General features: G+C 38.9%; 1 protein-coding gene across 1 annotated transcript in view; it reads left to right on the top strand.

Annotated features, from left to right (window-relative positions):
- The window catches only part of greb1l (GREB1 like retinoic acid receptor coactivator), a 207,538-nt gene that overhangs the window by 133,313 nt on the left and 47,759 nt on the right, over nucleotides 1–26,466 (top strand). The window contains exons 15-22 of the mRNA XM_052023073.1: nucleotides 3,773–3,907; nucleotides 8,674–8,871; nucleotides 9,697–9,877; nucleotides 14,898–15,090; nucleotides 17,180–17,313; nucleotides 21,509–21,848; nucleotides 23,695–23,810; nucleotides 24,060–24,304. Of these exons, the coding sequence (XP_051879033.1) occupies nucleotides 3,773–3,907; nucleotides 8,674–8,871; nucleotides 9,697–9,877; nucleotides 14,898–15,090; nucleotides 17,180–17,313; nucleotides 21,509–21,848; nucleotides 23,695–23,810; nucleotides 24,060–24,304 (1,542 nt within the window). The remainder of the gene's footprint in view (nucleotides 1–3,772; nucleotides 3,908–8,673; nucleotides 8,872–9,696; nucleotides 9,878–14,897; nucleotides 15,091–17,179; nucleotides 17,314–21,508; nucleotides 21,849–23,694; nucleotides 23,811–24,059; nucleotides 24,305–26,466) is intronic.

Here is a 26,466-nt window from a genome sequence, read left to right as displayed (position 1 = left end):
AATCAAGTATGGTATAAAACAGGCAACTGATTTGCTGTCTGCCCATTTTGCAGTTTTACCATTGATGGGCTCTCTCCGATCCACCTATTCCTGTCTCTCCCTATAATGCGCATAGTGCTACTTTTTGTGTATTGCTGCGACATTATTTAATTTGTATTCTCTCTTGCTGGAAACAGCATGTGAGGGGTAAAAGAGCCAGCTTTGCAGGGTATTTCTCAGAGGAAAAGCTGTTAGCTTGAAGACCAGACAAGTTGGGCTGTGGAAAATTTAGTAATGTGCAAATTATTGGAGAAACATATTAAGACGTTTAAGGTGCTATTTGAGTTAACTGGCTGCAGATAGAAATTTCAAGGCAACCAAAGTATGCATAATCAAAGTTTGACTAGGCTTTTAAACTTTTAATATTGATGTGGAAATGCAGATATTTGGTTTAGTAAAATTTAATAGGATTTTGTTTATCTTTCTGCAATGCCTGTTTGCCAAAGAATCTTCTACGGAAATGAGAGCACAATTCTCAGGGTCACAGTCAATTATGTTGAGAATTTCACATAAAAGAATACATTTTAAAACTCTGGTTAATGCTTTACTTTGAGGTACTGTCACATTAATTGTTCTGTGACTGCAACCTCTTTTAAAAGGTGGGAGTAAATTTCTTTGTTTTCATCCAATATGAACTGGACCAAGAGGTTGAGAAGAAATTGCAATTTATGGTTCTTGCAATATTGGATATCTGGAAGAATAAAGAAGACTCTTTGAAGATGTGGCTTTAATGATTTATTATTTCTGTTGCAATCTTTCTATCCTTGCCCCAACTGGACACCTACCTAATGGAGCCCTCTTTCTGCCTTATCTTTAATATGAGAGGAAGAGGGGAACGTTCTTATAATGCAATCAGATAGGCTTGAAGATATCTCAGCTGTCAGCAGTTGACCAGTTGTACAAGACATTCATGGAAACTGGCCAAGGAACTGAGTTTAATTCAAGATGTCACTCACACATAGGAGCAAATAAGATAAGCTAAACTTGCTTGTTTTGGATGAACACAATTTGCTCTGGGCTTATCAGATTTGGCAAGAATATTTAGGGGTGAGACTTCAAATGTTTACTGACTCTGTGCTTATTATAAAAAGATTTTTTATTCATTTATGGTATGCAGTCCAAGACTGAAGAATGATGTTTTTGTTGTGGGAATGGAAACAGATCATTAAAAGCAATCCCTTGACTATTTTCAAACTGTTGTGCTCAGCAATGTTTGAAAACCATTATCCTGAAGAGACAGAAACTGAAAAACTCTATCAAATTGGTATTTTGCTGTTGTGCTAGATGGACTTAATTGCATACTTCTCTGGAAACTGTGCCAGCTACTTGACAAATACGTGTCTAGATTATGCACTGGATGATGTTACATTGGGTTCCCATGGTTGTTTGATATGGCTTGATGGCAAAGCTGTCCTGGATACTATTTTGGTCTTCAGGTCTTCACATGCCAAAGGACACAGCTGTTGGATGCCATCTTGGTGAAATGTACTTTTCTTAGATTATGTTCTTCACTTGGAGTATTCATAGGTTCTGAGGAATGTAAGGAGATATTACAACTGATGACCAAAGGACTGGTCAAAGAGAAGCATTAAGGAGAATCATCAAAGAAGAAAGGCATTTAGAGAGGTGGGGCGAAGAAATATGAAATTTTAAAACCTGAGCAGCTCCAGGCACTGAAGCCTATGGTGGAATGATTACATTCAGGACTGCATAAGAGCGCAGAAATGGGACAACACAAAGATCTTGGATTGTTATAGGGAAGATATTGGAAGAGGATGGAACTATGAAGATATATGAAAATAAGAATTTCAAAATTTAGGTATTGCTTACCTGGAGTGAGTGTAGGTAAACATTTCCAATGATGAAGGGAGAACAGCTCTTGTTAAGTTTAAGGTGATCAGAATGAGGGTGATGAAGGAAATTTCTTCTATTGACGAAATAATATACTTAAAGTGGAGAATGTGTAGGCAGACTGCAGGATAGCTTCAGTGGCAATTGTGATTTGGTTTGCTACTATAAAGAGCAGGATAAATATGGGTCCGCTCCCAAAATGTCCTTTAAAAATGATGAAAATAACAGCACAGAATTCTTTCTTCAAATTTATGTCTGAGCATTTGAGGCAAAGAGAATGATGGTGAACTTCCTGCAAGTGTTTGTCAATGAGCTTCTTTAACCAGCTCTCATGGATTTAGTGGCACAGCCCCATTTGAGAGCTACTGTATACACACTTGGTGCCAGTGTTCTATTCATGGAATCAATATAAAATTTTACCATGTTTCATTCTGGCACTATATTGTTGAAGGTTCCTCGAAGTTGCAGTGATCTATCATTTTTACTTCCTTGTGATGATCAAAAAGCAGCAGAATTTAGATTGGGAACATTAGACCTAATGAATGAAATCTTAACTAATGAAATTCCTTCTTTATAATACTTTTGAAAATTTATACCTAAAATCAGATTAAAATTTATTGGAATATTCTTGTTCTGTTTTTTAGTGTTTCATTTCAATGTTTTATGACCATATTCTAAAGAAACATTGAACAATTTTCCTCTGGCATAATGCTGACACCCAAGAATACCTCACAATCCTTCTACTGACTCTCATGCTTGTGCTGTCTATCCCATGATTTCCAATCGGTCACCTTTGGTAATGTGCCGAAATATAAACGGGGAAATAATTCATATTCCCTTATGGCATAGAAGGAGGCTATTTGGTTCATCAAATATATGCCACCTTGTGGATCATTCCCATCACCCCCATTCCCCAACCTATTTTCTCTCAAATGCCCATCAACAATTGCCCCCCCCCCCCCCATGTTCCTGCCTTCCACCTATACTAAGGTTAATTTACAGTGACAAATTAACCAACCAATCAGCAGTCATTGGAATGTGGGAGGAATCTAGAGCACCATACTGTCACAGGGAGAATGTGCAATATGTGGAATCTCCACACAGACAGCACCTTACACCAAGATGGAACCCGGCCACTGGAGTTGTGCAGCAGCATCACTAACCACTACACCACTATACCAACCCATTGTAATGATATGCAAATAGTACCATCAGATTGTACACTACATATCTGGCGGATGCTAAGTGTACACACTGTCGTTGCCACAGTGGTGCAGCATTGGTGAGTTTATGTTGTAAGTCCCCAAAGCACTTGGATTAATCCAAGTTTTGTTCAGAAGTAACAGGCATAGTTTATATCACGGAAGGCTGTTGAAGTGAATTTCCGCCCACATTGAGGGAAATTATTAACATCTGCTTGACTGTGGGAGTTCAGACAGGCTCAAGGTGGAGACTTGAGGCATGCAGAAATTCTGTAACACCAAAGTTGCAACGTCATTAAGCCTGAGATCACAGTCGGTCACTGGAAATAGCAATGGATATTTAAGTTTATTGAATAATTTGCAACACACACAAAGTGCCACTTTATCACTGTAGGATTAGTAAATGTATCCTTTATTGGATACATTATTTTGCATCAAGTTTAATTGTTTGAATTTTGTTTCATTAGACTATTTTCTGCTTTAGAAATAAATAGTCAAATAAAAACAATTTAACTAGGGAATCTTCATTCATATTTAAAATGTGGTCCAGATAGTACTAGGTACATTGTGAAGCTTTAATACTTATTTATGCTAACAGATTTTCCAATCAGTGTTTACCTGTTTTTCTTCATGCTTTATCTTCTGGATATCCTGAATGAAATGAGCTCTATCTTTCTCAGGAGATAACTTGGACAAATTTCTGGATAAATTTCAGCAAAATAGAAATGATAATGTTGCTATTCCATTCAATGGAAACGTTTCTGAGTATATTCCATCTGATGAGGCTGCAGCAATGACGTCAAAGCAAAGTGTTGGTAAGACATCTAAATCTATGGTTATTAGTAGATCCATGTTGCATGACTGTGTTAAATATTTGCTTAAAGGCTTTGGCTAGTAGCTTAAAAGCACTCTTCGTTAGTTGTGTGAGTTAACACCGTTATAACTACTTCCAAAAACACATAAGAAAGGATCAGTTTGGTATTATCATGTGCACTAGGTTTTCCTGCAGAAGATTGTTTTGCTGTTAATTTGCTCAGAAAATTTAATAGTTTAGATGCTTGAATACAAAAATGTGATGCTAATTATTCTTGTTTGTACATGAAGAATACATGTAATAGCAATAATTTAACTTATGACATTCCTCAGATACATGCATGTAAACTGAGTCTATTTGCATGGCCCTATTGCTTGAGCAGTTCACCATAGTATTTTCAAAATTCTAATGTCTGCAAAATTTAAATATGGTGGAGTCATGCTGGTGCCATAATTTTAATGCACGGTGAAGGAAAATGTAACTTCTCCGTTTTGCTCCATTAAAAAACAAACTTCTTTTCAAAATGTAAAATCATGGACTTTCAAACTGACATGCCATGAAAGGTCATAGCCTTGAAAAGTTAACTGTTTTTCTCTCCATGAATGCTGTCTGACCTGTTGAGTATTTTCAATGTTTTCTGTTTTTATTTCAGATTTTCAGCATTTGCAGTTTTTTTGCTTTTCTTTCACATTAGTTGATGGTCAGAAATTGTTTGGAAACACAGGAAAATTTAGCTCTTCCTCATAGTGGTTCCAGTACTGCTTTTGGCTAAGATTGGTGAATTCAGTACAGACTATGAACAGGTCTTCCTGATTTGTGTGACTCTGCTGCTTGTTAAATAAAATTATTTCTCCATCTTCTATAAGGTTCACTGGGAAGTGGGTAAACTTAATTCATTTTCCAGGTTTGTTTCTTTTTTACAAGCAACTTATAACTGAAGATTTCTGCCTCTTTGCCAATACTTAAACAATCAGTTAATTTATTGTTCCTAAAATAGATTCCTGAAGTTTTTATTGTGATGGTTTTGAAAAGCACGGTGCCTATAGATTGCTTGTGACCCACTTCCAGCTTAAGATGTTATTAATGGTAATTACTGATGTGTTGTCATTGTTCTTACACTACTCCAATTTTTACAGGTGGCCTGGATATGCGGACATAATACATAACTGATTTCAATAGTTCCTTTAAAATGTAGGTTGAAGGGGACCTTGTGTCTCTCAACAAATCAAAAAAAAATCGCAAGAAAGAGCGCAAATAGGCCATGCACATCTTGAGCCCCATTCAATAAGATCTTGTCCAATCTTAAACATCGGTTTCTCAATTCATCGAATGGACCATATGGAGTCCTCAGGCAAAGTTAAAGGCAGAGGGGTCTGCTTCTTAATAACTTGTGGTGCTCAGACGTGATGGTCCTGGCGAGCTCCTGCTCACCCAGCCTGGAATATCTAACAGTGAAGTGTCGACCATTCTATCTGCCAAGGGAGTTTGCTTCAGCTATCCTGATGGCAGTCTATATCCCACCACAGACGGACATGAAGCCTGCACTCAATGAGCTATACTCCGTGGTCAATAACCTTGAGACAGGATACCATGAGGCCCTCTTCATCATCGCAGGGGACTTCAATCAGGCCAACCTCAAGAGTGTGTTACCAAAACACTATCAGCATATCTCCTGCTCCACCAGGGGCGCCAACACCCTTGACCACTGCTATACAACCATCAAAGATGCCTTCTGAGCCACCCCTCGTCCTTACTTTGGGAAATCAGACCACCAGGCTGTGCTCCTTCTCCCTGCATACAAACAGAAACTGAAATGGGAGGATCCGGTACGGAGAGTCATGCAGTGCTGGTCTGAGGAAGCAGATGAGCTCCTACATGACTGCTTTGAGACAGTGGACTGGTCCATGTTCAAAGACTCAGCTGCCAGCCTTGATGAGTATGCCACCACCATCACGGACTTTATTGCAAGTGTGTGGAAGACTATGTACCAAAGAAGACAACACGGGTGTTCCCAAACAGGAAACCATGGATGAACCGGGAGATCCACTCCCTACTGAAGGAGAGGACTGCTGCACACAAATCTGGTGATCCTGATCTGTACAAGAAATCAAGGTATGACCTTCGGAAAGCTGTCAGGGATGCCAAGAGGCAATACCAACTCAAAATAGAGTCCTTGACCAGCCGCCAGTTTTGGCAGGGCTTACATGCCATAACAGGCTACAAGACGAAGTTGGGCTGCATAGCTAACAACAGTGCATCCCTTCCTGATGAACTTAATGCATTCTATGCACGTTTTGAACAAAAGGGAAGTGGATCGTCACCATCCACCCTGACAGCCACCAATGCAGCTGAACCTGTGATCACAGTGGAGGACGTAAGATCAGTCTTCCGGAGAGTGAACACGAGGAAAGCACCTGGCCCAGATGGTGTCCCAGGCCATGTGCTCAGATCTTGTGCTGATCAGCTGGCAGAAGTATTTCCGGACATATTCAACCTCTCCCTGCTTCAATCTCAGGTTCCCTCCTGTTTTAAGAAGACCACTATCATCCCGGCACCGAAGAAAAGCAAGGTAACATGCCTCAATGACTACCGACCAGTGGCTCTGACATCCACCATCATGAAGTGCTTTGAGAGGTTGGTAATGGCACGCATCAACTCCAGCCTACCAGATGACCTGGACCCACTGCAATTCCCCTATCGGCGAAACAGGTCTACAGCGGATGCCATCTCCCTGGCCCTACACTCAGCTCTGGAGCATCTGGACAGTAAAGACACATACGTTAGACTATTGTTTATTGACTACAGCTCTGCCTTCAATACAATAATTCCAAGCAAGCTTGTCACCAAACTCCGAGACCTAGGACTCAACACCTCCCTCTGTAACTGGATCCTTGACTTTCTAACAAACAGACTGCAATCAGTGAGGATAGGCAGCAATACCTCCGGCATGATTATTCTCAACACTGGTGCCCCACAAGGCTGCATCCTCAGCCCTCTACTCTACTCCCTATACACTCACGACTGTGTGGCCAGATTCTACTCTAACTCCATCTACAAGTTTGCAGATGATACCACCGTTGTAGGCCGTATCTCAAACAGCGATGAGTCAGAGTACAGGAGGAGATAGAGAGCTTAGTGGAATGGTGTCATGACGACAACCTTTCCCTCAATGTCAACAAAACAAAAGAGCTGGTCATTGACTTCAGGAAAGGGGGCAGTGTACATGCACCTGTCTACATCAATGGTGCTGAGGTCGAGAGGGTTGAGAGCTTCAAGTTTCTGGGTGTGAACATCACCAACAGCCTGTCCTGGTCAAATCAGGTAGATGCCACAGCCAAGAAAGCTCACCAGCGCCGCCTCTTCCTCAGGAGGCTAAAGAAATTTGGTTTGTCCCCTTTGACTCTCACCAACTTTTACCGATGCACCATAGAAAGCATCCTATCTGGATGTATCACGGCTTGGTATGGCAACTGCTCTGCCCAGGACCGCAAGAAACTGCAGAGACTTATGGACACAGCCCAGTGCATCACGGACACCAGCCTCCCCTCCTTGGACTCTGTCTTTACCTCTCATTGTTTTGGTGTAGCAGCCAGCATAATCAAAGACCCCGCCCACCCAGGACATTCTCTCTTGTTTCCTCTTCCATCGGGTAGAAGATACAGGTGCCTGAGGGCACATACCACCAGACTTAAGGACAGCTTCTACCCCACTGTGATAAGACTATTGAACGGTTCCCTTATACAATGAGATGGACTGTGACTTCACTATCTACCTTGTTGCGACCTTGCACCTTATTGCACTGCACTTTCTCTGTAGCTGTGACCCTTTACTTTGTACTGTTACTGTTTTTACCTGTACTGCATCAATGCACTTTGTACTAACTCAATGTAACTGCACTGTGTAATGAATTGACCTGTACAATCGGTTTGTAAGACAAGCTTTTCACTGTACCTTGGTACAAGTGACAATAATAAACCAATACCAATACCAACTCTGCACCATCTCTCTACTTCATTTGTGGATCTGACTATTGATTGCTGTCAGGAGTAGGGAATTCTTGCAACCTTGTTACTTTGGGATTGTACACACAAGAATGCAATAAAGATCTGTTGGTTGTGTCTTGAGTAAAATAAATGAGGGGAGAATCTGAAATGAGGGGAGAATCTGGAATGGGGCATACATTATGGAAGTCCGGTGCTTTTTGAGAAGAGAATTGGTAATTGGTTTATTATTGTCAGGTGAACTGAGATACAGTGAAAAGCTTTGTTTTCATGCCATCCAAACAGATCATTCCAAGCATAAGTACTTTGAGGTAATACAAAAGGAAAAGCAAGAACAAAGTAAAGAATATAGTGTTACAGTTACAGAAAGGTGCAATGCATGTAGACAATTAAGGTACAAAGGCCATGACAATGTGGATTGAGAGATCAACAGTTCATCTTTATCAAACAAGAGGTCCGTTCAAGAGTCTTATAACAACAGGATAGACTAGAATACTTAGTTTTATTCAAATGATAACCAACATTTACGTGGAGTATGAACAATGTACATAGAGTGAGCAGGATGATTGATATATGCAATGTCAGATTGTACATGTGACTGTTGCTTTCTACCTTAAAGATAAACACATTTGGGGACGTTATTGAAAAGAATAACTGTGCAGGATGCCACAGCATTTCAATAATAAGCACTGATGTGCAAAGGTTACTAGATTTGATTGGTTAGTGGAATTTTAGCAAAAGGATTTGCTTTGATCTTACTCCACAGATTCATTTACCGAAGTGTTCCAGATTCATCTGCCTCAACTCACTGTCGCTCGTAAGCTGTTGTCTCAAGTTTGTGCTATAGCGGACTCTGGAATGCAAAACCTAGATCTGGGGCGCTTTGCAAAAGTTGACTTCACCATCTTAGTTCCTCCATCGGAAGTTCTCTTCCACCAGACTTTGCAACATATTCGACATTCAGGTAGGCAAATAAAGCTGCTCCTCATTTAATTAGAAGAGTGCATGGTAAATAGTCTTCAACTAAAGTCTTTTTATTAAAATAAACCTTACTTAGTCTCATGTGATGTTTAATAGAAGTTGCTTTTATTAAAGTTATTTGATTATTTAGAAATAAAGAATTGGGTTGTTTAAATTTTGACACAAAGAGAAATTAAAGCAAATGTGGGTTCAATTAATTTCATCAATGAAAATGTGATAATTTGTAAAGGGAAATACTGCCATATTTCTCATACGAAATTTTCCACAAAGCAGTTCACTAGCAGAGTCTTACATTAGTATTTTTTTGACCTGTGACTGCAGTATTGGGACATATATCTTGCTTTGCCTCTGTTTATTTACTTACATTATGGGCCACCTCAGGCATGTGCTCAAGAGGGTATGATGGAAGATCTGGTTACATCCTGCACCAAAGTCATTTCTCACTGGGTACTGAAAAACGTGCAAGTTTAATCCAATAGAAATTGTCCATATGGTTTTTGTTTAGGTTGTAAATTGAGTTTGGGAACCCAGTGGACTGAAGCATCTATATATATATTTTATATATATATGGCTCTAACCTGCGACACAAAAAATAATGAATACAAAAGCTATTGTAATATTACTGGAATATTAATTCAAAATAAATAAAAGTAAGATAATGAAGAGAATGCTCCAAAAATCATTATTTTGCCATTTTTTAAAGATATTTATAATTACAATGTATTCTTTTCTGACACTTGACGAATGTGTCAGCCACAGAAAAACTACATTTATAATATATTAATAGTACACTTTTATTTTCATGCAGGAGTACTTGTAGATCTAGGTCTTGAGGAAAGTAATATAGCTGACCAAAGGGCTGAGAAATATATTATCCGACTAGACCATGACGTTCAGAACAAGTTTGAGGCTTTCATGAAAAAGGTCAAACAGAATCCATATACACTCTTTGTTCTTATTCATGACAACTCTCATGTTGATCTTACTAGGTAAGTTTATATTTCATTTTTGCATTCTTATTTCCATTTTCTCCACTTCACATCTCCCAGGAACACATCTCATGTGATTTAGACATCTTTGCAGTCACTGTTTGTATTATGTTGTGGCTAGTAAACTTCGCTTTGATGAATATAATCCCTGCCTTTTGATTTTACGCATTCCCTTTTATCAAAAAACTTTCCTGTGATGATGCATGCTCCACATGTTTGATGCTGAAGCTGATATAGAAGTATTTGGATGAAGCCTGACTCTGAACAAGGCAGTGGTTTTTTCTTAGCTCTCTCTATTGCTTTGTGTTTCATTGAACAATTTGTTATTTCCCTTCAGAAATGGTTTTAACATCCTGTGCCCCAGGGTGACCTTGTGAATTTCTAACACTTGAGCTGTGAATTGGGATTTTTCCATGTCTTAAATGAAAAATTAACAAAGCTGTGTTATTCCAGATAGTTGTACTAAGGTGAATACCTACTAAGTGCCTATTTCTGCTGATGATACAAATTGCAAAAATCACAAAATATGTCTATCCATTCATTATGCTCATGTAAAAAAAAGTCATTGTTTTTTGCTCAGTTTACATATCGATATGTTACATAATCTATTATTTCTAAATTGTTAAAATACTAAATGGGGCAGAAATTCAATGGTGGTCATGGAGGCACATTAATCTGTAATTGCAGAGTGAGCCATGACCATTTTGATAGTGGGCCTGTGACTTAACAGTTCAGTACCAGCCAATGCATCAGTTACTGCTTTCCTTTCCATGCTGTGCTAAAGCAGAGCATGAAAGAGAAACAAGTAAATCTGCTGGGAACCAGGACTGATGGGATCTTAGGAACAGAAGCCTTAGGGTAGAAGGGGTCAGGTTAGATATCAGAAAGAGGTTTGGGGTGAAGGCCAGGGACCTACGTTGGAGTTAAGAGGACCTTCGATTAGCAGTGAGGGAAGCAGGGTGAATCAGAAGCTGATTGTGGGTGAGGAGGGATGGTAATGTTTGAGGATGATAGCTGATGAAGGGTGGGGGGAATCACTGAGTCAGGAGTTGGGGGTGGGGGGCACTTCTGTTGGTACAACATGAAAGGAAGTTATCTGGGGAATGACATCATTTGTATGCAACCCAACTTGGAAATATATACCGTAACCATAAGTGCCTGGTTGGGTTTCTGGAGTTGTATAATTTGACATTGTTGTCATGTTTCTCTCCTGTGGGGGGAAAAAAAAGATACATATGTTATTTTCTCCCTAACAGGCTCCCTACTGAGGTTCAGCTGATTAACCTGCCTGGTCTTCAGTTAGGTAGGGAGGATTCCAAAGTAGGCTGCTGGAGAAGGGTCCTTGACCTTGGGGTATGGATCCATTTGCAAATCTCCTGGAGGGAAAGACTCAGATCCTGATTCAGTGAATCTGACTTCTAATGTTACTCCTTGGGTATCAGGAATGAGGTGATGGTTGCAGGGTTGGAGAAGCATTGCAGCTCCCTCTGCCCATCCATCGTGCTGCAAAAACACATTGCCTTGAAGCCATTTTAGCCTTTCTTCTGCTGCTAGGTTTTCCAAGGACTTAGAAACATGGTGACTACAGTTAAGCCTGTAATGAAAGTTAAATCAGATGCTGCAAACGTAATTAAAATATTCAAGTTGCCAACCCTGGGCCTACCTTCACTTAACCTGTGTCAGGTTTGAGAATTTTAAATTGTTAATCTGACCTCACCCCAAATCCAGAAGTGTACATGTGAGCAAAAAGAATGAAAGATCTGTCTGATATTCATTTAGTCCTTTCAGTTGAAGGACTCTTATTATCTATTGCAGGCATTTTTCCTCCGACATTTTGTGAAGTCATAAATATGATTGCAAAGCTGTCAGCAGCATTTCAATGTGCTACCCAATGACAGTTGATTCTGTGGAAGATAAGACAGAGAGAGAGTTATTATATGTTGGTAGCAATGACATGTATTTTATTCACCATTTTTCCACTGTTCATTGTCAACATTGAAACTCTTAAAAAGTGCTTTTCTTTTGACAATTAAATGAAGCAAATCTTAAAATCGATTATTTTGATTTAGTGATGGCACTCTTGTCCCTAAGTCCATCCACCATGTGGACTGGATGGTGGCATCAGGTAAAGGCAAAGGTGGCTGCGTTTGCTTCATGTCCTGCTCCCCCATCTTGGAACATCTGGCAGTCAATGTCATCCGTTCTATCTGCTGAGGGAGTTCTCTGCCGTCATCCTGGTAGCGGTGTACATTCCACCCCTGGCAAATGTCAAGCTGGCACTGGAGGAGCTGAGCACAGTGACCACCAGTCACAAGACTGCACCCTGATGCCTTCCTGATAATCATGGGGGACTTCAACCAGGCCAGCTTGAAAAAGTCTCTGACCAACTACCACCAACGTGTCACCTGCAGAACCAGAGGAGCCAACACACTTGATCACTGTTACACCACTATCAAGAATATTTACTGTGCCATCCTGTGCCCGCACTTTGACAAGTCCGATCATCTGTCTGTACTTCTACTCCCACCGTATAGGCAGAGGCTAAGGACTGCAGCACCAGTGGTGAGGACCATGAAAGTATGGTCAAGGGAGGTGGAGGAGTGTTTACAGGATTGCTTTGAATTAGTGGACTGGACCACATTCAGGGATTCATCTTCGAATCTGAATGAATATTGCCACAGCCATCACCGACTTCATCAAGGCCTATGTGGATTAGTGTGTGCCTTCAAGAACATATCAAGTTTTCCCAAACCAGAAGCCCTGGATGACCCAGGAGATTCACAGTCTGCTGAGGGCTAGATCTGTGGCATTCAAGACCAGCAATCCAGACTCCTACAAGAAGTCCAGGTATGATCTACTAAGGCCATCATGAGGGCAAAAAGGCAATTCCGTGTGAAGTTAGAGACACAATCAGATGCATGACAGCTGTGGCAGGATTTGCATGCCATTACTTCCTATAAGGCAAAACCTAACAGCATAAATGGCAGTGATGCTTCACTCCCCGATGAGCTCAACATCTTTTATGCACACTTTGAAAGGGAAAATAACACTACACCTGTGGGAATCCCCACTGCATCCGGCGACCCTGTGATCTCTGTCTTGAAGGCCGATGTCAAAACATCTTTCAAGAGGGTGAACCCTCGCAAGGCATCAGGCCCCAATGGTGTACCCGACTGGGTACTGAAAACCTGTGCCAACCAATTGGCTGAAGTGTTTAAGGACATCTTCAACTTCTCATTGCTGTGGTCTGAGGTTCCCACTTGGTTCAGAAAGGCAGCAATCATACTAGTGGCCGAGAAGAGCAGAGTGAGCTGCCTCAATGTGTATCACCTGGTAGCACTCGCATCGACTGTGATGAAGTGCTTTGAGAGGTTGGTTATGGCTAGAATTAACTCCTGCTGCAATTTGTGTACCGTCACAACGGGTCTACAGTGGACACAATCTCACTAGCTCTCCACTCTGCTTTGGAGCACTTAGACAACTGCAAAACATACGTCAGGCTGCTGTTTATCAATTACAGCTTAGTATTCAACACCATCATCCTCTCAGTGTTAATAAACAGGCTTCAAAACCTGGGCCTCTAAACCTCCCTCTGCAACTGGATCCTCGACTTCTTTATTGGGAGACCATAGTCAGTGCAGATTGGCAATAACATCTCTTCCTCACCGATAATCAACACAGGCGCACCTCAAGGATGTGTGCATAGCCCACTGCTCTACTCTCTCTACACTCATGACTGTATGGCTAAGCACAGCTCAAACGCCATCTATAAATTCGGCAATGTTGTTGGTAGAATCTCAGATGGCGACAAGGAGGTGTACAGGAGACTGATAGATCGCCTGGTTGAGTGGTGTTGCAACAACAAGCTCACACTCAACATCAGCAAGACCAAGGAAGTGATTATAGACTTCAGGAAGGGGAAGTCGGGAGAACACAAAGCAGTCCTCATTGAGGGGTCAGCGGTGGAAATGATGAGCAGCTTCAAGTTCCTGGGTGTCATTACCTTGGAGGATCTATCCTGGGCCCAACACATTGATACAATCACAAAGAAGGCAGGCCAGTGGCTCTACTTCATTAGGAGTTTGAGGAAATTTGGTATATCACCAAAGACTCACGTAAATTTCTATAGATGTACAGTGGAGAGCATTCTGACTGGTTGCGTCACAGCCTGGTATGGAGGCTGCAATGCACCGGATCGCAAGTAGCTGCAGAGGGTTTGTGACTCGGCCAGCTCCATCACGGGCACAACCCTCCCCACCACTGAGGACATCTTCAAGAGGCAGTGCTTCAAGAAGGCAGCATCCATCACTAAGGACCCTTACCATCCGGGACATGCCCTCTTCCCGTTACTACCATCAGGGAGGAAGTACAGGAACCTGAAGACCCACACTCAACGTTTTAGGAACAGCTTTTTCCCCTCCACCATCAGATTTCTGAATGGTCCATGAACCCATGAACAATACTTTGTTATTCCTTTTTTTTTGCACTCTTTATTTATTTTGTAATTTATAGTAATTTTATGTCTTTAGACTACTGCTACCGCAAAACAACAGATTTCATGACATATAAGTCAGGGATAATAAACCTGATTCTGATTCACCACTTCAAAGGCTTGAGTGTCCATCTAACCTAACATTGAGGACTACTTTCCTATTGGATGTGCCATCCTTTGGATGAGGTGTTAAACCCAGGATTCCCATACTTTTAAATGGACATGAAGGATCCCATGGCACAATTCAAAGACAAAATGGGGAACTCATATGGTGCTTTATCTACTTTTCTGACGAACATCACGAAAACACTAATCTGGTTATTTACTTCATTTAGTTTATTGGACCTAACTCATTGAAATTGGCTATTGTCTGCCTGCATTACAGGATTTTTAAAAGTACTCCCATTTTTTTGTGAAGCACTTTGGGATGTCTGTTTTTTTTGAAATATGCTCTGAGAATGCAAATTATTTCCTTCTTAGCTGTAAATGAGGTCTTTTCAGTTTTAATTTAACCTTGTTTTCCCTCAGTCTTGTTTCAGGCTCCACAACTCATGGGGAATCCAGCCAGAGTCTGTCAGATAAGTTTATTAATTCACGTGAGGCACTTGAGGCATGCAACTTACTTATGTTGCAGGTCAGCTCCTTTCCTTTCACTCTACAGACACAACAGTCCCGTGTTAGCTCATACAATGAAGTACACTGGATACTCTCCAGCAATCCTGTAAGTTTAGATTAAATAATTCTTTTCCAACATTTTTTGAAGCATTTGAGTATGTATTTGCTGTTTGGGAAATAGTGTAACTTTGCTGTACAAATGTTTTTAGGCTAAACCAATGCAGATATGAGAACATTGGGGAAAAAACTGAGCATGTGACATCTGTTATCAGTTGAGAGAACAGGATTTCAAATTCATGTAAAGATTAGGGGCTGTTTAGTTATGAACTGTACTTCAAAGCAGTCACTATTTTTAAATTATAAAGTGTGATTTTTGACTCCTGACAGATGGCAATCAGTCAATGGCAGTGATGTTTCCAAACTTAATTATCTTCATGAGCAATTTTATGGAAAATTCTCCCAATCGCCCACCATAATTTATGCTGATGTTGATCTGAAAATGGTGAAATGACATGAACAGTGGAAGAACAGAAATAAAGTCTAGCTTTGTATTCTTGAAATTCCTTAAAATGTTGGTGAAATCAGCTACACATATTTACATTTTTAATATTTTTACAACTTCTTGGCTCCTTCTGAGAGAAAGAAATATCATCCAGTTTATTCTTGTGTTTTATCTGAGCCTTTAAAATAGATTTCTAGAAAATGTAGTCTGTTTAATATAGATTATCCTAGCTGTGTAACAAGACTGCATAAAAATTCTATATCTGCCAGTGACAGTTTCACAGTGTCATGCTCTAGTTTCTATTATGCAGGCAGAAACAACAAAGCTAGGTGCATTGAGTTATTGAAAATTTTGGCTGCTGGGAGCACAGAAGTGCTCAAAGAAATTATATCCAGCATCCTTAAGGATATGACTATTTTGCATAATTTCCCATATGGTGCCAAATATAGTTTGTATGACATGCATCAGCTCAGTTAGTTATTTGACTATTAACAACATTCTACTTAATCTGGATCCTGACCTTACTGACCATCTCAACCCAATTAGTTGTCAGCAGGAGTCACCAGGTGATCATAGGAAGTGGGAATCTTAATCTGCATTTACCTTTCACTGCTGTCAGAGGAGTAAATTTTGCTTCAGTTGTTTCTGTCCCTATCACATAATGAATTTTACTGATATACTTCAAAACCCTTAATAAAATCAGAAAATATAACGTAGTCACTAAGAAGTTTTACATTTGTGTATGAGTGAATGGGCTATTTGCAGGGGGTACTCAGCAGGTCAGGCAGCATCTGTAGAGTGGAGTGAGAAACAGAGTTAACATTTCAGGTCAATGACACTTTGTCAGAACTGGAGAAGTAAAACTTGTTTCCTCAGATTTCCTGGTGAAAGGTCACTGACTTGAAAAGTTTACTCTGTTTCCCCCTCCATAGATGCTGCTTGACCTGCTGAATATTTCCAGCATTTTCTGTTTTTATTTCAGATTTCCAGCATCTGCAGTTTTTATTTTGCTTTTGTAGGATTTATTTGTTTCATTTATGAGTAGATGTGATGTATGCAAATGCCTACTTGTGCCTTGGACTGCTCAACAGGTGGTCATCCCAATTTTTATCAGTTAGTCATGTTTTGTTATTTTTGAATTTGGCTTATTTTCCATATTTTCTTTTGTACCAGTGGCCTCCTACTAGTTCTAGTCATATTCTCCTAGATTAATGTAATATCAAAGGGGCAAGGTTCAGAAAGCAATATTCTGTTGGGTGTATTGATTTTAATTTATGATTTTAATGTCAGATTATCTGAGATTCTGTTTTTGTTTCTCGTCTGTGAGATTGTGTGTTTCTATGTATCATTTTGTGAAATTGTCAGGGTAATTGTGTGTGTGTATGTGTGTTTGTGTGTGTGAGAGTGCGAGAAAGTGAATGGAAGTTTGTCTTTTTTTAAATTCATAAAATGTTTCAAATCCACCTTTGGTTTGACAGTGTTTCCAAAACTCTCCCTTCACTTGTGAAGCTTGGGAATTTCAGCAGATCTTTATAATAAATTTTTTATGCAAGTAGTGGGGCAGGTGCTAGCCTTGCATTTTGCAGCATCTGAAGCTTCCTTTAGATTGTACAGCTCATAGTTTCAACAATTATAAGCACCATTTGAGGCTGTTTTCTCTCTATAATTCTATTGTATTATCCCTTTTTGTCAGGAGGAGCTCAGCAATGAGGAGTTGGTGTACTTTGGTTTGTCCGATTACAGCAAGTCTTTACAATGGGGCATTACAAGCCCAATCCTAAGATGTGATGAGGCTTTTGAAAGAATGGTGAATACTTTGATGGAAAGGTAATTAGTGACTTTTTTCTAATGTTTCTTCTTTTCACTGTAAATTACTCTTGTGTCCTTTGCTCTTGAGAAGGCAGATATCTACATATATGGTGGCCTGATCATTGTGACACTGGATTAGCGTTCATGGAAAGTACTGAAATTAAATTTAATAGATCTGGTCATTTGTGGGCTAGCACTGGGGAAATGTGTCAACCTATCACTCCTGTCGGGGCCGGCCTGCAATGTGACCAGTTCATAGAATCATAGAGTCCAGCAGCATAGAAATGGGCTCTTTGGCCCGCCATGTCCCTGCTGACTTTTTTGCCCACCTACACTAATCCCATCGGCCTGCATTAGGACTGTATCTTTCTGTGCCTTGCCTATTTAAGTGTCTGATTAAGTGCCTCTTAAACATAATTATATCTGATTCCATCACCTCCTCTGGCAGTGCATTCCAGATAGCAACCTCCCTGTGGGTAAAAGAAAAATCTTACACCTCAGATCCCCTTTAAAACTCTTACCTCTCATCTTAAACCTATGCCCTGTTGTTTTAGATACCCCTACCATGGGAAAAAGATTTTGACAATCAACCCTATCTATGCCCCTCATAATATATACTTCTATCAAGTCACCCCTTACCCTCCATCACTCCAGGGAAAACAAGCCCAGCTTGTCTCTCCCTGGAGCTGAAGTCCACCAATCCAGGCAACATCCTGGTGAATCTCCCCTGCACTCTCTCCAGCATGGTTATTGTGTTGTTATGACATCAACCTTGTATTACACAGCTGAGTCAAAGTCTTATCAGGATAATGGAAGTGGGCAATGAATGCCAGCATGCTGTTTGGCTTATAGTTTAAGACTGAAAAAAGCACTTGATTAAATAATGGCTTGGAGCTTGCTTGGAGATGCCATTGTATTTCTGGCATTCATATATGGCTTTTATTTATCATGTCAGAACAGTTTGTTGCTATCTTGTCCTTTATCTATATGTATCAGAACAGTCACAGTTTTTCCTTTCCTTTCTTGCTTTTTCAATCTTTTTATTAAATTTCAAATTAATACACATAACAATAGTAATTATACACATAACAGTTAACATATACAAACACAAGGAGTTAAAAATAGAATCTGAACATCCCAATTTCTTACTAAATGAACATGATACAAAAGAATTTGAAAAGAAATTTGATTATATGAAAAGAGAACCCCAAAATTAAAAAAAATAACACAACAACAAAAAAAAATAAACAAAAGCAAACCAAAAACTACAAAAAAGAGCTGGACTGTCGTATTTCTTTGGTTGAAAAACATTATTATGTTGTTAGCTCCGCTCCTCTATATTCAAATAGAAGGTTATTGAAAGGGATTCGAAAAAGGTCTACTTACATCATATGGAAATACTGAATAAATGGGCTCTAAATTTCCTCAAATTTAAGCGAAGGATCAACAGTACCACTCCTAATTTTTTCTAAGTTTAAATATGTTATAGTTTGAGAAAACCATTGAAATGTGGTAGGAGGTATAGGATCCTTCCACTTAAATAGAATGGATCTCTTGGCCATTAATGTAATGAATACAATCATATGACAAGCTGAAGCAGATAGATGGCCAGAATCCATCATTGGTAACCCAAAAATTGCAGTAATAGGATGAGGTTGTACATCAATATTCAATACAATTGAAATAATATTAAAAATGTCTTTCCAATATTTTTCCAAAAGAGGGCAGGACCAAAACATGTGTGTCAGGGAAGCCACCTCTGAATTACATCTGTCGCATATAGGATTTATGTGGTGATAAAAATGGGCTAACTTATTCTTAGACATATGGGTCCTGTGAACCACCTTAAACTGTATCAAAGAATGTCTAGCACACATTGAAGATGTATTAACTAATTGGAGAATTTTCTTCCATGTCTCTATTAGGGTAAAAGTATCTGAAGTTCTCCTTCCCATTCATTCTTAATTTTATCAAGTGTCTCTAGACGTATTTTCATAATCAGATCATAAATTATTGCTATCAAGCCCTACTGATAAGGATTAAAACCTAAAATTCTTTCTATAATTTCAATGTTCTTTCTTTTTCAATCTTTTTATTAGTTTTCAAATTAATACAGATTGATATATAGCATCAATATTTATACATGTAATACAAAGAGATCAGGATAACAATCATGGCATAGATAATCATAAAGATCAATAAAATATAAAAAAATCTGTAGATCCCACGATCTCTTAGTAAATGAATATAATACAAAAGAAAGGAAAGAAAAAGATTTATTATATAAATTTTAAAAAAGAAAGAAAAAAAACCCAAATCAATAAGAAAAATTATAAACAATATAAAGTAAACTAAACAGAAAAATTGCAAAAAAAAACAAACAAAAAAAAACTGGGCTAAAATTTCTCAGTAGAAACAGAGCAATATTATGTCATCAACTCCATTCCTCTAAGTTGAAAAGTTATTGAAAGGGGATCTACATCATATGAAAATATTGAATAAATGGACTCCAAATATCTTCAAATTTAAGCGAAGGATCAACAGTACCACTCCTAATCTTTTTCCAAGTTTAAACATGATATAGTTTGAGAGAACCATTGAAAAGTAGTAGGGGGTATTGGATCCTTCCATTTAAGCAAAATGGATCGTTTGGCCATTAATGTAACAAAAGCAATCATACGGTTAGCAGAAGCAGATAAATGGCCAGACTCTATCCTTGGTAATCCAAAAATTGCAGTGATAGGGTGAGGTTGTAAATCAATCTTCAATACGTTTGAAATAATGTTAAAAATGTCTTTCCAATATTTTTCCAAAAGAGGACAGGACCAAAACATATGTGTCAAAGAAGCCACATTTGATTTACATCCATCACATATAGGATTTATATGTTGATAAAAACAAGCTAGCTTATCTTTGGACATATGAGTCCTGTGAACTACCTTAAACTGTATCAACGAGTGTCTGGCACACATTGAAGATGTATTAACTAAATGAAGAATTTTCTTTCATGTCTCTGTAGGTATAGATGTCTGGAGTTCACTTTCCCATTCATTCTTAATTTTGTACAATGATTCTAGACGTATTTTCATAATTAAATCATAGATTATTGCTATCAAGCCCTTCTGATAAGGATTAAGACCTAAAATTTTTTCCATAGTTTCAATTTTGTAAGGTGTTGGAAATGAGGGTATAGTAGCTTTTAAAAAATTTCTAATCTGCAAATATCGAGAAAAGTGTGATCTAGACAAATTGGATTTGTTAGACAATTGTTCAAAAGATGAAAAACAGTTATCAATGAATAGATCGCGAAAACATACTATTCCCTTCCTTTTCCAATATAATTTCAATTTTATGTGGTATCGGAAAAGTAGGTAAAATAATTTTAAAAAAATTTCTAATCTGTAAATATAAAAAAAATGTGATCTAGGCAAATTGTATTTATTAGACAACTGTTCAAAAGGCAAAAGACAATTATCAATGAATAGATTACGAAAGCATGTTATTCCCTTCATTTTCCATAAAGAAAAAGCTAAATCAATTCTAGATGGTTGAAAGAAAAAATTGGATTGGATAGGACTTGATAAAATGAAGTTATTCAATCCAAAAAATTTACGAAATTGAAACCATATTCGTATTGTATGTTTAGTTATTGGGTTAATCATTTGTTTACTCAATTTAGTAATTGCAAAGGGAAACGAGGCTCCTAGTCATAGTTCTTTATGTTTGAACTAACCTAGCACAAAACTCATGGTCTCCCAGGCAACAGTGATCCCTCCTTCCTGTTTGTTTCCTGAGGCTTGAATACTACAAGTAGCATTTCAAAGCACTGGAAAGAAACCACCAGGAACTTAAAAGATTTCTCTTTGTGAAATCCTTCAAATTCCAGGCAGGATAAGCAAACTGATATCAGTATCCCTACAGGAGACTCTAATTACACACAGTTGGCTATTCTGGGCAGACCACCTTGTTCACATGACTGATAAATGACTCCCAAAATGGGAACTCTGCTCTTGAATTTCATCCCAGCAAGAGATTACCAGGTGGACAGAGGAAACGATAAAAGAATGTTCTCAAAGCTTTCCCCATCAACTCATGGCTTGCTTGATGAGTAGAATGGCCTCTTAATGTTGCTAAAATTCTGTAATTCAATGAAATTGGAATACCCTTGAGGAAACTGATGATATTAATGAGAATTCTGAATGTGCTTCTGCAGGTATCCCAGATTGCACAGTATGGTGATCCGATGCTACCTGCTAATTCAGCAGTATGCTGAAGCCATGATGGCTGTAACATCAATGAATTTGCTGAGAGAGCACACCACTCCTGAGACTCTGAGTATTATGGATGACTTGATCAGTTGTCCTGGGAAAGATGAAATTGGCCGTGGACATATGCTTTTGATACGAGTTCCATCAGTGCAGCTGGCAATGCTCGCCAAGGAGCGACTTCAGGATGTTCGAGATAAGCTTGGCTTGCAGTATCGGTTTGAAGTACTTCTGGGCAATCCTGCTGGGGAACTCAGTGTTGCCAAGCACTTTGTTACACGAATGAAGGTAAGAACATCTCTTAAAGACATTTTGAATGAGGAAAGAAAACAAGCTTTTATTACCATAGAAATGAAGATGTATTGATAAGAACACAGGAAAGCATGGAATAAGATAAGAACATTTTCTTTGCAAACAGTGCACAAATTTTCCTGAAGGAGATGGCCACAGAATACTACCATCTTCTTCTTTCTGATTCCTGAAAGTATTCAACTAGGTATTAGTAGACCATGTTATACACAGCTCTCCTGCAGCTTACATTTAGTAATCTGAAATTACCTCCTGTTCCAGGTAATTATCCACCTCCCATTGGTAGACATGGGACAAATCCATACTTATTGCTTGGTTCAGCAGTCTGATACTCTGTGAGGAAGAAATTCTTCCTACAAGTAATCTAACTTAATATTCTTTACCTTATACATGTACTCCAGTTCTTACATTTCCAAATACAGTAAAACTCCTTTAATATAGCACTCTCAGGGCTTCAGTTGTGCCAGATTAGCAGATTTTCTGGACTGTTGGCTATTACTCCTATTAATACCCCAACACACTTTTAATTCCATTTTTAAAGATGTTATCCAGTGGTATAATAAAATTTCTAGTGAATGTAGTGAGTTTAAAGGGAGCATGGGAACCAAGCCACGGTGAGTTTAAAGAGAGTGTGGGACTTGGAGCCCTAGTGATTTTAAAGAAAGTGCAAGAACGAAGGCCGTAGTGAGTTCAAAAGGAGCACAAGAAACAGATTCTTGGTGAACTTAAAGAGAGTGCGGAAACCAGAGTCCCAGTGAGTTTAAAGGGAGTGCAGGAAACAGGCTGCAATGGTTTAAAAGGAATGTGGGAACCAGGGCCCTGTTTTCCTAAGAGAGAGGGTGGGAATTAGGGCCCTGCTGAATTTGAAGGGATCGCTGGAACCAGGGCCCCAGTGAGTTTAAATGGAGCATGGGAAACAACATCTGATGAGCCAGATGCCAAACCGTCAGGATTTCTGAACAAGCCAAACCAGATTATGCGGGTTTTACTATAGCTGGAACTTATCAGGCCAATAGCATTGAGAAGAGTACCTGCTACTGTGCTCCATTTGAACAAAGCAATGCTATGAAATTCTCTCATTAGTTTAGCACTTTTGTCACAAAGGGAAGTATAAGGCCTTGACCATAATTCCTTATCATGGATTTCCTCAAAGTACCTTGTACAAGTTGAACAAATAAGTAAGAATGCAAATTCTTGTCATTCATTGTACTAATGTAACTGTGGCTTTTAGTCATTTCTTAAATTATTCCAAAGTTGCACCTCCATTACCATGTGGACATCCATTCCCTGGGCTGATCAGTCTTTTGTGAAGAGAACCTTCCTAATATCCACCCAAAATTTGTCTTGTTGTTTGAACCTTACATATATTGCCAAATTCATTTTGTATTTCTTGAATTGCCTCCTCAGAATCAGCTAGTTCTCCAAATTATTTGTATTAACTGCACACACAATCATTTGCGTTGAGTTTTTGAATCAAGCTGTCCATGCAAATTAGAAGTAGTGAAATTAATTGTCAGTTTTGTTCAGTGCTATACCATATGGAGCTAACAGGATGGGTGGGGATTGTTTTTTAATTGTTAAGCTAATGAATTACCGTATGTAATCTTCTTAACTTCAGAAAGGGTTTATTTGACCCAGCAGGTTCAAAGTTTTGTTTGTGTTGCACACAAGTCATCTTCCATTCCTAACTATCTCCATCAGAATATACTTATTTTTCATTGTCCTTTAAATCTTTGTATAGTCTTTTTATCTCAACTATTCATTGTGGTAGCTAGTTCCTGGGTTAAGAAATTTCTCCTGAATTCCCTATTGCCTTGACTTGTAGGAATGGAGAGGGTGTGAGCAGGACGAATGGACCCCACTTACGTATCAGGATCTGGAAGGTCTACCATGTATTGTCATTTTAACTGGTAAAGATCCACTTGGGGAATCATTTCCACGGTAAGTAAATTTTTAAAAGGTAACAGTTGATAACATCATAGTCATTAAAACAGGTGCACTTTCCTTCATTGGTCACTAGATGAGGTGGTTTAAACCAAACTGATTCTTTCTTCCTTGTTCACGACTACAAATGCCATTTATTATAGAACCTCAAAACGCAAATTTTATTTATGTGGATTTGATTTTAATAATATGGGACTTAAAGGATTTGTTTGATTATTTGTGGCATATTTCAATTTTTATATTAAGGTCCATGAAGTACTGTGATCTTAGGCTAATCGACTCCAGCTACCTTACACGAACAACCCTTGAGCAAGAGATAGGCCTTGCTTGTGGCTATGTTTCTAAAAGTGCTGTCAGAGAAACTATGGCAATTTTTGAACAAACAGAAAAGGAGCAAGAGAAAGTTTTTATCAGTGAGAATGAATCTGATGAATTGCAGATTGATCTAGAGAGACCACAAAGCAACAGCAGTGCAGTCACTGGAACCTCAGGTTAGTGATCATTGTCCATGTATTCATCAGGTTTGGTTAAGTATATGGGATTGTGCCCTTGTGAATTTCAAGAATTTTGTTAATATTTGACGTATTATTTTACCTCTTTCACTCAGTTTTATGCTTTCATCAGTCAACCTCTTACCTTATGGCTCTTCTGTTCCATAGAAAAAAAATTAGAAAAAAACATTTGTGAAGGAAACAAAGGACTTGGAGTCAAAGCAACAGGAGGCCTCCACATCAGAAAAAATCTTAGAAGGGATGGGAGAGTCATTAGCTAAAGAGAGTGAAAGAAAAGTTCAAGTCTAGAGCCAGTTGAGCCACCAGTTTGTTCACCAGGCATGTTCTCTTCATAACCCCCTTTCTAAATGGAGCTTCACTCAACTTCCACTCAATAAGCATTGAAAGTTGGAGAGATGTAAGGAGAGGAGATGTAACCAGAGGAACAGAGAATTTAAGTGGGGGCATTGTAAGGCTGGAGGAGGCCACCCCGAAGGGGGTGGACAAGATCTTAAAGGAATTTGAATGTGAGGGTCAGAATTCCCAATTCCATTCCTACAATTACCTATTAATGTCCAATCAAATTTTTGCTCCTCCCACAGCACCAAGGTGACCCTACCAGAAGTCAGAACTATAAGTCATGGTGTAATATCCTTTCTTATCTTTTAAATGATTTACAGCACTGAGTTGGATAAGGTCAAAAGTGACATATTCACAAGTCTTCCAAGAAGATAGGCAGCATCTTAAGCAGGGTGGGTGGAATCATAAAATCATAGAGATGTTAACAGGTTAAATTTGCAAGTGGAACTTGGTGCAGGCAAATGCAAATAAAAAATCTGGAAAAGTTTAAGCAGAAAATACTTTTTAACTGGTGAAAAGCTAGAAGCAGTAGAAGTCAAGGGAAACGTGTCTATGTACATAAATCATTAAAATATCATGAATATGTAGAAGATAGTCATGAAGGCCATTACATGATTACTGTTACCTTTATAACTTCTACTACTTTGTATTATCGAGACAGAGTTCTGCAAATCCTTGTTTAGATCACGCTGGAATACAGTGAGCAACGCTGGACACGAATTTCCAGATATGAGGCAGGATTTATATTTGCCTTGAGGCAATGCAACTAGGATTTAGCTGAATGGCACCTGGACTCTAAAGTGAAATTACAAGACGAGATGGCACATACTAGGAATATAGAGGGTTAAAGAGTGTTTTGATCAAAGTTTCTCTTTATCTAGTCCCAGACCATTCCCACTGATTGAAGAGCCTAGGTCTGGGAAGCACAGTCTAAATTTAGAGCCAAGCCTTTCAGGAATGAAATTAGGAAGCACTTCCACATATAAAGGTTGTTAGAACTTTGGAATGCCCTTCTTCATTCAAATCAAAATTGAAGCTAAGTCAAGTATTGATTCCAAATATGAGATTAATGCATTTTTGTTAACCAAAAATATGAAGGGGCAAGGAGAAAATAAGTTTAGTCATACATAAGTTGTGATTGTTAAATGGAACAGATTTGAGTGGCTGAATAGCTTGGTTTTGTTCTTATCTTCCTGCCTCCTTGCCCACTGCGTAGTTCAGTGATTGCCCTCACTTAGTTCCAAACTCATCTACATAACCACAGGTAGAATACAGGCAGCAGTGGCTTATTTTCCTTCCTTTATTTGTTTACTCTTAGTCACCTCGTGTTCCTCATTTGGATGCTGCTGCATTTGTAACATCAATCATGGGCATGGGGTTAGTTTCCATACATCTGCTGATGACAGACAATCTTACTCTCCATGATCTGAATCATTTCTTCCATTGCCAGTAGTCTGGTGTGCAGCATTAGAACATGAGGGGATTAAAAAGAGGAGCAGAAGTATGCCAATTTACCCCTCAAACCTGCTCTGCCAATCAATAAGATCATGACTGATCCAGTCTTCACCTCAACACACTGTATCCCTTGGCTCCCTTGTAGTTTAAATGCCTGCCAATGTCTGTCTTGAATATTTTTATTGAATCTGCATCCAGAGCTCTGTGGAAGAGAGATTCAGGACCCTCTGAGAGAAGAAATTCTTCCTTATCGCCATCAGAAATGGGTTACCCCTCATTATGAAAGAATACCACTTAGTTCTAGAAACCACTGTTAGGGGAAACATCCCATCAGCATCACCCCTTTC

The sequence above is a fragment of the Pristis pectinata genome, chromosome 9 (genome assembly GCF_009764475.1).
Source record: "Pristis pectinata isolate sPriPec2 chromosome 9, sPriPec2.1.pri, whole genome shotgun sequence".
NCBI lineage: Eukaryota > Metazoa > Chordata > Chondrichthyes > Rhinopristiformes > Pristidae > Pristis > Pristis pectinata.
This window is presented reverse-complemented; position numbering and strand designations above follow the sequence as displayed.